Source organism: Phalacrocorax aristotelis, chromosome 9, assembly GCF_949628215.1.
Source record: "Phalacrocorax aristotelis chromosome 9, bGulAri2.1, whole genome shotgun sequence".
In the NCBI taxonomy this organism is placed as follows: domain Eukaryota; kingdom Metazoa; phylum Chordata; class Aves; order Suliformes; family Phalacrocoracidae; genus Phalacrocorax; species Phalacrocorax aristotelis.
Window position 1 is genome coordinate 36,820,114 of NC_134284.1, and position 12,906 is coordinate 36,833,019.

General features: G+C 47.1%; 1 protein-coding gene across 1 annotated transcript in view; it reads left to right on the plus strand.

The window, feature by feature from the left end:
* The window catches only part of MDGA2 (MAM domain containing glycosylphosphatidylinositol anchor 2), a 398,250-nt gene that overhangs the window by 250,326 nt on the left and 135,018 nt on the right, over positions 1-12,906 (plus strand). Inside the window, exon 7 of the mRNA XM_075104400.1 lies at positions 953-1,282. Coding sequence (XP_074960501.1) covers positions 953-1,282 — 330 coding nt within the window. The remainder of the gene's footprint in view (positions 1-952; positions 1,283-12,906) is intronic.

Here is a 12,906-nt window from a genome sequence, read left to right on the forward strand (position 1 = left end):
CCACCTGAACAAGGCAGGGCAGCCGGCCGCTGCCGCTCTGCTGTTCGGTGGGGTAGGGCAGCCTGCCCCCGGGCAGCTGCGGGCACGGAGGGAGCCCTCCAGGCTGCCACAGGGAAGGAGCAGGGGGTGTAAACCAGGGCAGGCTGTAGCCTCGGGCGTGTGCTTACCATTTCTCAATTAACCAGCTGGCACAAAGCTATTTTGCATGGCCGTGTTTGTTTTCAGGGAGATTGGAAAAGACGCTACTGGTTTTATTAGTGGTGTTAGGTTGATATCTCTATTTTCTCTTTTCTCGCTGCTCTGGTAGCACGGGGTTAGGAAGGGCTTGTAAATACGTCCAGAGACATGTAACAAACACTGAAGACTCATGAATTATTGTGGTTACTCTTCAGTTGTCAGCAGCTCAGCCTAATTTAGGTGCTGTGACTTCCTATTTTTCATTTTGGAAATGACAAGTACTTTAGCAATGCATAATCTGTGATGATGTTTCATTAAGACCTGATCCTTCAGAAAATTAACCATGTGCTAAATGTGTGTATTGGAACCTTCGGTGACATCCTGAGCATCATAGAATGGTTTAAGTGGGAAGGGGCCTTTAGAGGCCATCTAGTCCAACCCCCTGCCATGAGCAGGGACATCTTCAACTAGATCAGGTCACTCAGAGCCCTGTCCAACCTGGCCTTGGATGTTTCCAGGGATGGGGCATCTACTGCCTCTCTGGGCAACCCCGGCCACTCACCACCCTCATTGTAAAAAATTTCTTCCTTAGATCTAGTCTGAATCTACGTTTTTTTCAGTTTAAAACCTTTACTCCTTGTCCTATCGCTACAGGATCTGTTAAAATCATACGCAGGCATAAGTGAAACCTGAGCATAATATATCTATGCAAAGTCCGAATATGCAAAACTGGTATTTTATTATAGTAAACTTTTTTTTGTTTTGCATATTTCAGCCTTAAAAAAAGGACGTTTTTGGATCACCCCTGACCCATATCACAAAGACGACAACATCCAGATTGGGCGAGAGGTGAAGATCTCCTGCCAGGTAGAAGCCATCCCTTCTGAAGAGCTTACGTTCAGCTGGTTTAAAAACGGACGTCCCTTGCGAAGCTCTGAAAGGATGGTCATCACACAGACTGACCCGGATGTTTCACCTGGCACCACAAACCTGGACATCATTGACTTGAAATTCACTGACTTTGGGACATACACGTGCGTTGCATCTCTGAAGGGAGGTGGCATATCGGATATCAGCATTGACGTCAACATCTCCAGCAGTACAGGTAAGGGGGCTTTCTTTGATGCCAGTTTTACTTCGATATAGCCAAACGATGGATTTCCTTGACTCATAGGAAAAAGAGGGGTATATGCAGAGCACTTCTCACCATGGAGGTATCTAGGCAGACCCCAGATCAGGGGCTGAGTTGCTTTGATTAATGAATAGAAACCTGAACAAGTGGCATGTGGTGCACTCTCCCGAGAACACAGTAATGTCTGATTTACCCAGGCAAGCTCTCTTTTACTGTCAGAAAAGTTATTGCTTCTATAAAAGGTCTTTGGCCTTTATTTAGGACTTCAAGGCATCCAGAGGCATGAAAAAATAGCTGGTGGGAAATTACAAGGAGAAACAGGAGGGTGTTACGTCAACCAAACTGAATCCATCCAGCCACTCTAATCGAACAGTGAGTGCCAAGTACACAAGGAGGAGCTTTTTTCCCCCCTGAAGATTACGCATTGCATGTTAGTGAATCACGCGATTCCCAATAAGAAAAAATTTAAGGTATCTAGTGTATGTATTTCCAGATCAGTGATGGAAATGCCTCTCTCTTTGATGAGCTAGGGCCATGGCTATTACTTGGACTGATGATAAATATCTTGTTGGTCTGACTATGGAGTAGGGATATGTAACACAATAGTAATTGCCTGCTTTTCTTTATCTCATTGCTAAAAGCTGGTTTGTAACCAATAGATTTCATAGACTTTTCCCCCTATTAGCTGAATTTAATAAGTGAGATAATCCATGTTAATAAAACAATCTAGAAAACATTCTGAATGCAGGATTTTTTCCTGCCAAAAATTAGTTACAACAACAACAAAAAGTTGTTGCTGGTTGATTTCTGCAGAAAAGGGGGGGGAAAAAAAGGCATTTCTGTTTTCAGAACACTACTTTATGTTAAAATGCAGAGGCAAATAGTGCCAGGATTATATCTACTATCCATCCTGCCTTTCATACGGAGCGTTGCTGTGCTTTTCCTGAGACTGTGCTTGTTATTCACTGCGGTAAGGCACGCGATACATGCCGTTTAGAAGTAAGATGACAAAGAACACACTGGAAAACATTTTTATAGCGTGGAAAGAAAATGTTTAATACACATCGTCTGACCCCTTTTTACTAAAAACGTTCAAGTATATGCTTTCCACTTTTTCAAAAAGATTAAAAGCACGCTTTTTCCTCAAAGCGTATATCCACATTCCTATTCTCCAAATTTTACATCAGTAATGCTTTGCAAGTACATGTCACGTCTAAACAATCTCTTTTAAAAGAAGTTATTGTTTAGATTTCAATACATGAACGTGCCCTCCATCTTCAGTACGATACTGGTACCATGGATCCCATCTGAGCGCTGCACTGCTTCTGACATGAGCCTGCAAGGTTTGCCCCCTGAAAGGGTTTAATGAAGAATATTATGTACAACAGGGAGATGAGACAGGATTGACCTGCGGTTTGGGTAGGAGGCTGGGAAGTAAAGCCATGTGAGTGAGTTGGGGCCACTTAGGCAAAATGAACGTATGTAAGCCCATGGGACTGGATAGGAGGTATTTAAGGGACGTGGCCAGTGTCACTTCAAGGCCACTTTGTTATCTTTGAAAAATCGTGGTAACCTAAGGAGAATCTGAAATTTTAGCCCATCTTCCAAGAAGGCAAGAAGGAGACGCAGGGGAGTTACTCTGCCCTGGTAAGACCACATCTGGGGGGCTGCGTCCAGTTCTGGGCCTCCCAGTTTCAGAAGGACAGGGAACTGCTGGAGCAAGGCCAGCGCAGAGCTGCCAAGGTGATCAGGGGCTGGAGCATCTCCCTTGTGAGGAAAGGCTGAGAGACCTGGGTCTGTTCAGCCTGGAGAAGAGAAGGCTGAGGGGGGATCTCATCAGTGCTTATAAATACCTGCAGGGCGGGTGTCAGGGGGATGGGGCCGGGCTCTTTTCAGCGGTGCCCAACGCCAGGCCAAGGGGCCACAGGCACAAGCTGGAACACGGGAAGTTCCCCCTGAACATGAGGACAAACCCCTTCCCTGTGCGGGTGCCAGAGCAGGGGCACAGGCTGCCCAGAGAGGCTGTGGGGTCCCTTCCCTGGAGACATTCACCCCCCGCCTGAACGCGGCCCTGTGCCCCTGCTCTGGGGGTGCCTGCTCCAGCAGGGAGTGGGACGGGGTGAGCTCCAGAGGGGTCCCTTCCAACACCCACCGGTCAGGGATTCTGAGATCTTACTAACGGGTAAAGAACTGAGAGAATTATTACAGGGAAAGAGCTGAGTTTGGTATGATGGATGGCAGTTGCATGCAAACTTTGTTACCTGCTTGCCAGGGTGAAGTGGACAGTGACGTTTGTGCAGCCATGCATCGCCCATCTGGCAGCCAGTAACCACTATATTATCTGTACTTGCTAGGGAATAATTTGCGAAATTGATGGGATTTATTGGAAACATCCATTAGATGGCTGTACCTATAAGCTCGTCACAATTTCTGCAGGCAGTGATGAATTATGTCAGCTCTTAAATTTACTGTCCCGTAACACTCAAGAAAAGCAGAAACGGGGAAGAAAAACTAGCGTTTGGGATCAGCCTTATTTAGCATCGTAAAAGAAATTCTGCCGTTTTGTATGACTTCATTACCCGATTAAGGGGAAGCTGAAATAGTTTCAGTGTGCTTTTGAAGGTCATTACTGATTCATCAAGATTCATTACTGCTGTGGTAATTATGAACATAAGGCCTAGGCACAAACACGCTTCCCAAATGCCAGGGCATGCATGGATGTATTAATATTGCGCCGTGGGTCTGTTTGCTGGTTTGGGGGAGAATTCTCTCTTCCTGACGTGCACAGGGTTCCTCCTGGAGCCACCAAGTATGGCAGGAGGGGCTGTGTCACCTCGTAAGGGAGCAGGGAGACTCTTAGGTCTCCTCTGTCCCTCCAGCAAATTAGAAAGGGGTGTGTGACAGTGGGGGGGGGACATGGCAGCCTCTTGGCGTACTTGGCATTGCTCTTGTTCAGCAGGAATATTTTTCCCTTGACATTTTGTACTTTCAACAGGAAAGGCATAGATTTATGTCCTAGGTATCTTATATAAATGGACCTGAAGTAATTCCCTAGCAGCCTCCCCCCACCACATCTCCATAATGTAGGTCACTGAATAGTGGAAACGAAGACTCAAGTGTTGAATATTTGTCCTATAAAAGTCCTGTCATCCATAAAACCAACCCTGGGCAAATGTCACTGAAAGACAGGATGGCTCTTCTGTGTGCGTGCACGCACATCATGGGGACTCTGAAGGCAGAAGGTGTTAAAACAACAATAAAAAAAAAACCAGTAAAATAGGCTCATGTTAAGCAAAAAAGAGAGGTGGATCAGGAGGGTGTGTTAGTCTTTGTAAGGCATCTTTTTCTCTGCCTCAGATATTGTATTCAAAACAGGAAGAATAAGGCTTTAGGTGATGCATGTCTGCTCTGCTCAGTATGGGTTCTTATGCTATCTTTATCCCCCTAAAATCAGTATCAGTACAGTAAGAGATGTAACATCTGTCACTTCTGGCTTATTCTCTTTTCATCTTTCCCCTGGAGGTACTATTGTGCAGTGAAATGAGTTGTTATTTCAGGGGGGTCATTTTACTTTATTCTCTGGCTGCACTGCTCTGAGTTATTAAAGGGCTTGTTGGAAGAGGTGGCTGATACTTTGGGGCTGGAGGTGGTGGTGACCCTTCTTATCCTAAGACAGTCCTTTCTGCCATTTCAAATCTACCCAGTGTGGGCACAAGCAGATGTCCTACACGGCAAATATGTCAACCAGATTCTTCATCTCTGGGTGAACCTGAAAATATGCTGAGCGGGTACCACACTGGGTACCCTGGGTAGGCACATCTCGGAGAGGTACGTGGATTTTGGGCATGAGTGTAGGGCAGGCTGGCGGCCTCCAAATCCCCTCTTCCACCTCTGAGGCTAGTCATGGCAACATTTAGTGTGGGTTTCACATGCTGCCAGAGGCAGGCAGGGAAATTCCTGAAGAACTAGAATATATTAGGCTGTGGCTCCTCCCTGCAGTACAATAAGAGGGCTTCCCTGTTAAGCTAATCATCTGTCTATTAAATAATGAATTAATTAAATGTCCAGGCTGATGTGTTTGGACATGTGGCCTTGATCTGTTTGTGAAATATGTGTCCTCCGGTCATCTTGGTCGTCCTTTGATGATACATAAGAGACCTTCATTTTAATTCTAAATGTTTATTAAAATCACAGTACTGCCTTTTTGCATAATGAAAAAATGTTTTTTGTGAGATAATTAGTGGCCCAATTAAGATATTTGTAAACCTTAAGCACTGTCCAGAGTGATCGTTCATGGGCAACGCTGAGACATACCTGAAAATAGGCAGACATTTCATTACTGCAGTAAATTGATTATTTTTGTGAGCTGTTATCTTTGGAGTTTATCTTTGAAAGGAGTAGGTGAACAGAAGGGACAGATAAATGCCAGATTTTGTTTAAAAGCTTTTTTCTTTTATAGTTCTATTTTAGTACTTAATGTGCAGAGATTTTTCTTTTTAATTCTATCCGTGGGAGCCGCCGTCCCTTCCCGTCACGCAGCTTGCAGCACAGCTGGCCGAGCGGCTCGGCTGCCTGCTCGGGCAGGGAGGGGGCGAGGATGGGTGATCTCCTGCTCTGCAGCCCCTTCCCTCCCCAGCACTTGGTCCCCCCCAGGGAAATCTGATTTCTCCGCGATGTGTTCATCCACCGCAGACTGACTTCAGCTGGGTTTCTGGGAGCAGACACCCTCTTTAGCGGCCATGTATCGCGGAGGCTCTTTATTCTTCTCTGGAGGGCCGTGGAGTCGGCTCATCATCTCGCATTGCATATGGCTCATGGAGCTCCTCCTCAGCATGACTCCGGCGAGATCACTGAAAGCTAATTTGGCTAATTTGCCACTGGCTGTGTATGTTCTGGGTTGAAAATGTGCCTCTTCAGAGTCTGACTGCAGAGTAAGGTGGTGTTTTAAGGTATTAAAAGTATGTTGAGGTGTAAGAACTGATTCTGGAATTATTTTACTGTCTAAGCAGATCTATTACACAAGCGCCCACCATAAAATATGTGGTGGTTGTTCATGTCTTGCAATCAGAAGTGGCTTGCGCCCAAGAGAGTACGGGCTGCGGTGCTTTCTCTCCTCTGTGTATGTGCAGGACAGCACACAGGCAAGCGGAGCAATGAGAGCAGAAAGCGACTGTGAAATCCAGACATGATTTCCTTAGAGGTCGCTCGATTTACCTTCCACACGAGTAACTAGATAGATTCTCTTTCATGGTGATGAAAGGCCATGGAAAGGTGAAAGTAAATGCTCTTGACTTCAGCTGCTTTTCCAATCGTTTGGCTGGACCAGCAGTCTCCCCCAGGACTCTCTTCTCACCTCTGGAGACCTTTTCAGCACATGCTCCCCAGTATTCCCCAACTCTTCTTCTAATAGAATCGCACATTGAGGGTACGCCGAGCAGTTTTAGTCTCTGTTTACAGAAACGTCTAGAGAACCTGAATAATTGTCGCTCGCTGCCCTTCAAAGGCTAAATCGTCTTGCTCAAACAGATTTTGTGTATCGGCTCAGCTTCCTATACTAAAGCTTAGTCCGCCCTGTCTTAAGAAAACCCTCCATAACCTAAGGAGTATGAATCATGAACAAGGACCGAAATACATGTCTGGCAGAGGATGATTAATACTAGAGATTCAGCCCTTCAGACTCATAAATATTAGAGGAGGAGGATACGCAAGTAATTCCACCTCTATCTCCTAGCCAGTGCGGTGCAGATTCTTCAGTATTCCTTATCCAGGGTGGTTTTAAATTACGTGAACAATGTGGCTTCCAACGCTTCTTTTGGGAGATTATCTCTGAGTAATCTCCAGCACGGATTATTTCTTGATATGCAGCTCAAACGCTCCTTTGCTCCGCTTTATCCTATAATTACTAGTTATTACCATTAGTCCATTTTAAGCAGCCCAATCCCACTAGCCCACAACTCCTCCCCACCGCTGCTAAGATTGGCAGGCATTGCTTAAGGGCTACAGCTTTGCTTTCTGCCTGTTTAAGGCACCTGAGGAAATACGGTGGTGATGGTAGCCCCTACTTCACCTGTGCCATCCGCCATCCCCCGTCAAGAGCTCAGGAGTCCTGCTGTCCCCTCCCAACCCTACCATGGGGTCACCACTTCTACGCCTCTCTCCTCCTCATGCTGGTTGCTTTCTGCCCTTTTGGGTGATTTCTGTGCATGCAGATTCTTGCCTCTGCTGTTGCCTTTTTGGCAATTATTTAAGCTACCTGGAGGTTCAAAATCAGGACAGTAACTTGACCCATGAAGATTTCAAAGATCTAGAGTAGACTAGAACTACATTGTGTCTACCCAGAACATGCAGTGAATAAACATATTAGGCTCATGTATTTTGGCTTTTTCTTTGAAATAGCTGCTCTGGTCCTGTCCCCGTTCTCCTGTAGGCACAGTGACTGTGCTGGATGAAGGATCCTGTAGAATTACAGTAGAACTACCTCAGGAGATCAGATGGAAGGGTCTGCCTAGGGAGCAGCTTAACAAAAAATAGAGGACAAGAACACAGTGATACCTTCTGCCATCTGACCTTCTGGTGAGCCAGCGACCTTCAGAGGCAAAGGTTGTCTCAGGCCATTTTGTTTAAGAGCCAGGAGTGGACATATATCAACAGTAGCCCTCTTCTACATGTGCCTCTGCCAATTTCAGAGGATAAGAGTACGTGTTTTTAAAGTAGGTGCTAATTTAGTGTTACTAACACTTTTGGTTTTCCAGTAATAGCCCTTTACTTTAGGAAACAGATTTAACTGCTAAGAGTGTTAACTTATTTTTTACGCCGCTGGCTGAATTAATAAGGTAACGTCTGTTGTTTCAAATATAGAGTTTAGCTAATTTATTATTCTACACAATCAGGGAAAAAAAAATTGACCCTTATTTGCAACAGGTTCTGTAGCTGGTGCTGCAGGAGAGATGCTGATGCCTCAGCGAGAAGGGCTGAGCCCCTCCGAGACTCTGCTTGTGCCCCAGCAGCACCTGCCAGGAGAGGGAGGCTGGCACAGCTGGCAGCACCTTGCTCGCTTGCTTGGCTGACACTCTCTGCTTGCCCCACTGGCAGCATCTTTGCCTGCACGCCTTTGTGCACGTTTGCTCACGCACCCTTGCACCTTTGCTCGTGCACTTTTCCTTGTGCACCCTTGCCCAGGCATCCTTGCTTCTAGTAACAAGTGATAGGATGAGAGAAAATGGCCTCAGGTTGTGCCAAGGGAGGTTTAGATTGGGTTTTAGGACAAGTTTCTTCACCAAAAGGGTTGTCAAGCACTGGAACTGGCTGCCCAGGGAAGGGGTTGAGGTCCCTGGAGGTATTTAAAAGATGTAGAGACGTGGTGCTTGGGGACATGGTTTAGTGGTGGATTTGGTAGTGTTAAGTTTACGGTTGGACTTGATGGTCTTAAGGGTCTTTCCAACCTAAATGATTCTATGTTTCTATATTTCTACGCCTCTGCTCGCACAGACTTGCCAGGCCCTCCTGCAGAGCGGGCTCAGATGCCTGGTCCTCGGTCCTCCTTACATCTTGGGTCGTAGGAAGGGAAGAAAAACTTGGAATGATACTTTTCTCCTCAGTTCTCTAGCTCTCCCCCTTTTCCCCCACATCTTCCTGATTTCTCTCTGGGCATTGCATTGATCTGAGTTTCTTTTGTGGCTTTTTTTAGCTTTATTGCTTATGAAAACGAGCCGTACACGATCAGGCTGCCAGTGCCTGTCATCTAGTGTGTCGCAAACCCCCACACCCCCTGACATTTTTTGACCGTGTAGCTAATTTAAGCCAAATTTGACAACAGAACAGACACCTCAGAGATAATTAAGCACCTGCGAGGCTGTGAAAATAAATAGATGGGTATAAAAAGGGAAGCCCTCCCAAAACCCCTCCCTGAGCAAAGATTCAGTGCTGTCCTCCTTCCTAATGAGACAGTAGAGAATCAGCGTCCGAGTTAAGGGAGACCCACAGCCATAACTGCTGTGTTGGGGGCAAAGAAATACTTCAAGGGAGCTCACTGTGTTGGGCGCTGTCAGTCAGATGTGATACATGAAAGCTGTAGCCAGGCTTTTTATTTATGGTATTGCCCATGAAATGATTTGTTTTAATAGATGGCCTTGTCCCGCCTCTCTCCTTCTCTTTTTCCAGTAACAAGAGCATTAATAAATACAGTAAACCATAATAATATATTGGCTGGCTTACAATGTGACAGACACCGGTTGTGTTGCAAAATGATACAGGAGAAGATGAGTCAGGATATTTTAAGATATCTTTCCATCTGGGGTACTGAAATCAGCCTGCCTGCAGACCTCGTAGGCTACTGTCCTTACCCTGGCAGCGCGCAGTTTTTGCAGTACCGTTAACTCTATTTTTCAGAAAGAAAACCTAGTTAAAGAGAGGGTAAATTACTTGCTCATAGTTGCAGAGGACCTTTTTGGCATGCATCTATTTTTCTCCCCCCGCCCCCAGCCCCAAGATGCATGTCCTGTGCCATTCACTCTCCTTCCTCTCAAATGCCTCCAGAAGCTACATGTGACCATGAGAAGCAGGGTTTATTTTTACCTGGTTTCTTCCTTATAGGGTTCACAGTTTGCTCTGAGTGTACAAATTTCTGAATTTCCCCTGTCTCTTGGTCTGAGGTGCGGTTTCTTGCAGCTGGCAGGCTCCCACAGCCGGAGCTCAGGGCTGGTGCCTTCCTGCAGCACCGCAGTGTGGCTGCAGGGGAGGCAAATCCTCGTGAGCCCCCCAGTTGCACTCACACATCTCTGCCCCCCCTTGCTCTCTTCATCCACCTCATGGACACACTAAATTTGTCTGTTTACTCCTCCTGTGACGAGCTTAGTGAAGGAGCTTCTTAAACCAGAAGAATGTTGTGGATTCCTGGGGAACAACGCTTGCTGCCCGGAGAGGTGGGGGAGTCACCATCCCTGGGGGGGGTTCAAACACCGTGCAGACGTGGCACTTGGGGCCATGGTTTAGGAGGCCTGGGGGTGTTGGGTTGGGGGTTGGACTTGATGATCCTCGAGGTCTTTTCCAACCTTAATGATTCTATGATTCCTCAGTTTATTTGTATCCCATCCCTGTTCCAAGTACAGGGTTGGGTCAGCCTCCACACTAGAAGCTGGCTTTGTTGTGTCCTCTCTTAATTTTTGTCTCTCTTCCATCATGCGTTGCCTTCACAGGCAGCATTTGCACAGGACTGTTCACCGTGCCGAAGGCAGGTCTCGCTCCTGGCTGAGTACCTGAGAGCTTACAGCCCTTGCTCCAGCCCGAAAGTGAGTGATTTCTGAGACTAAGACAGGGTGTGATTTTATAGTCCAGACCTGTTGCTCCCATGGCAGTCTGGGGAGGATGGAGTCTGGAACAAGCTGCCAGCACATGTCCAGAAATAGGTCTACATGGGCAACCACCAAAGGGAAAACTCATGTCCTGGACCCATCCAGACCATGGGGTTGCAAGCTGTAGATAGCGCTGTAGGCTATAAAGAGCAGATATCAGATCTTTTCTGTCTTGATAGCAGGAATTCTGTTTGAGGGCAGTGACCCCATGGTCGTGGTCTCACAGTTTGCACAGTCAGTGACTCCCTGAGACGGGAGAAGGTTGTGCTTCCCCGGGGCAGCTGGAGGTGCCGGAGGGGCAGGGAGTGAGGGGAGAGCTACGAGGGAGCCTGCAGCGTCCGTACCAGCTGGGACATGCTTTGATCAAAGCACATTGACAGCAGGGAGCAGACCCAGTGCCCACAGCGGGAAGGGACAAAGCAAATGTGGTTTTTTTACTGATCCAGAACTGTGTATTATCTGAACTAAGTGGAGAAGCCAGAAACTAGGTAAGCTGCTAAAAAATGTTCAGAAGGGGGCTCCTTCCTGCAGGCAGGGAGTGAACAGTGTGTTTTCAAACCTTTCTCTTTAAACTGTACTTTCCTTCTTGGAACAATACTTTTTTTGCCAGTTTAGACTATGTTTTCAGAGAGCATTGCTTTAGGAAGTGGCCGTTTGGTACCTATTTGATGTGCTCGCTTTCAGGGGAGGAGGTGGAGGAGTCCCACCACAAGTGCTTGGGCGATGTATGTCCAGCACAAGTACCAAGTATTTGACAGCAAAAGCATGGGACGTAGAAATGAGGCCGAGGGAAGGGCCCACTCTGGCGGAGAAAGGCAGCCAGAATAGCTGGGAGGACCACAGAGCAGCGCTCGTCTGCTCCTGTCTCATCCCTCGCTGCCTTCAGCACCATTTTCTCTCTGTATTTCTCCTCTGAGCTCTGGCAAAGCTCTGACAAGGCTGCTGTCATGGCTTTGTACCTCCCTCCCTTTGCTGGGGTGGGACATCTCACATCCTGCAGCCCTTACCCACCAGAGGCTTTTGGGCATCTTCATGGGGTGGTTCTCCTCTGGGCTCCCTCCAAGCATCCAGGTCTCCTAGGCACGGGCCTGTGCTCAGGACCTGCTATGGCACACATGGGCATAAGTGAAAAACAAGAATATTTTATTAATGCTGGGAATGTTTTATTAAGCAGTCTTCCTATTTTTCCCTTTTCTTTTTTTTTCTTTTTTTCTTTTTTTTCTTTTTTTTGAAGTATAAAATAATTTTTCCTTTACTCTCCCATGGAAAAAGTTGTTTCTGCTATTGCATGCCCCACCAGATTCAGAAGCAGCTATTAAAGGCTTCAAAACAGCTGAAACCAGCATTCTGGTACCTATGAAAGTCCCTGATTTAACCTCTGATTCCTAGCAAGCTCGTCAGGTCCATCGACACAGGGGAGATCCCGGGGGAAAACTGGAACTGTTTCTCACTGGAACAAGCCTGTTGTTTCTGTCTCTGGGGGCCTGAAAGGAGCCTTTGATTATTTTTTCCTGTGGACAGGAGTTAAGGTGCAGGCTGTATTTTCTCACTCCTGGCATTCAAGCAAAGTAATTGAAGGCAGGACAGCGCGCGGAGAGGTAATGCTCCTAGGAGGGACTGATTTAAAACAGAAAGCATCTCTCTTTGTGATTCAGAACAGAAGACCCATAAGGGAAGCCAAGTTTTCAGATGGCACAAAAGGAAAGAGAGGGTGGGCAGTGTTTAAATCAGGCTTTTCCATATCTTCACCCATCACACCGCAGCCCACGCTCCCCCCCTAAGCAAGGTACCATGTGTGATCTGGAGATCACGGGCAGATCCAGAGGCGAAGTTTTCGTTTGTGTTGCACTAAAAGAGGACTAAGAGATTGGTTATAAACCCAACAGGGGTATGATGGGTTGGGAACAATAACTGGGCATGGCAAAACCGTTCTCGTTAGGCCAGCGGAGCTTTCTAATTATCAAACTGTGTCACCTAAATGGCTGAGGCAGAGGGGCCGCCTCTGATGGGACCGATGGTGGAAGCTCACCCCCACCGACGCTGTGGGAGTTTGCCCGTTGTGCAAACACCGATGCCTTTGCCGGGGTGCCACGGCATTTCTGTCCTGATCCGTCACCTTGCACAGCAGCGCCTCTTCCATGGCGAGCTCGCTCTTCTCGCTGCCAAGGACGGGTGGTTCAGAGCTGTGGCTAGTGGTTCGGAGAGGTGCTCGGGGCAATTAGAGTCTCGCTCTTGCAAGACTGCACA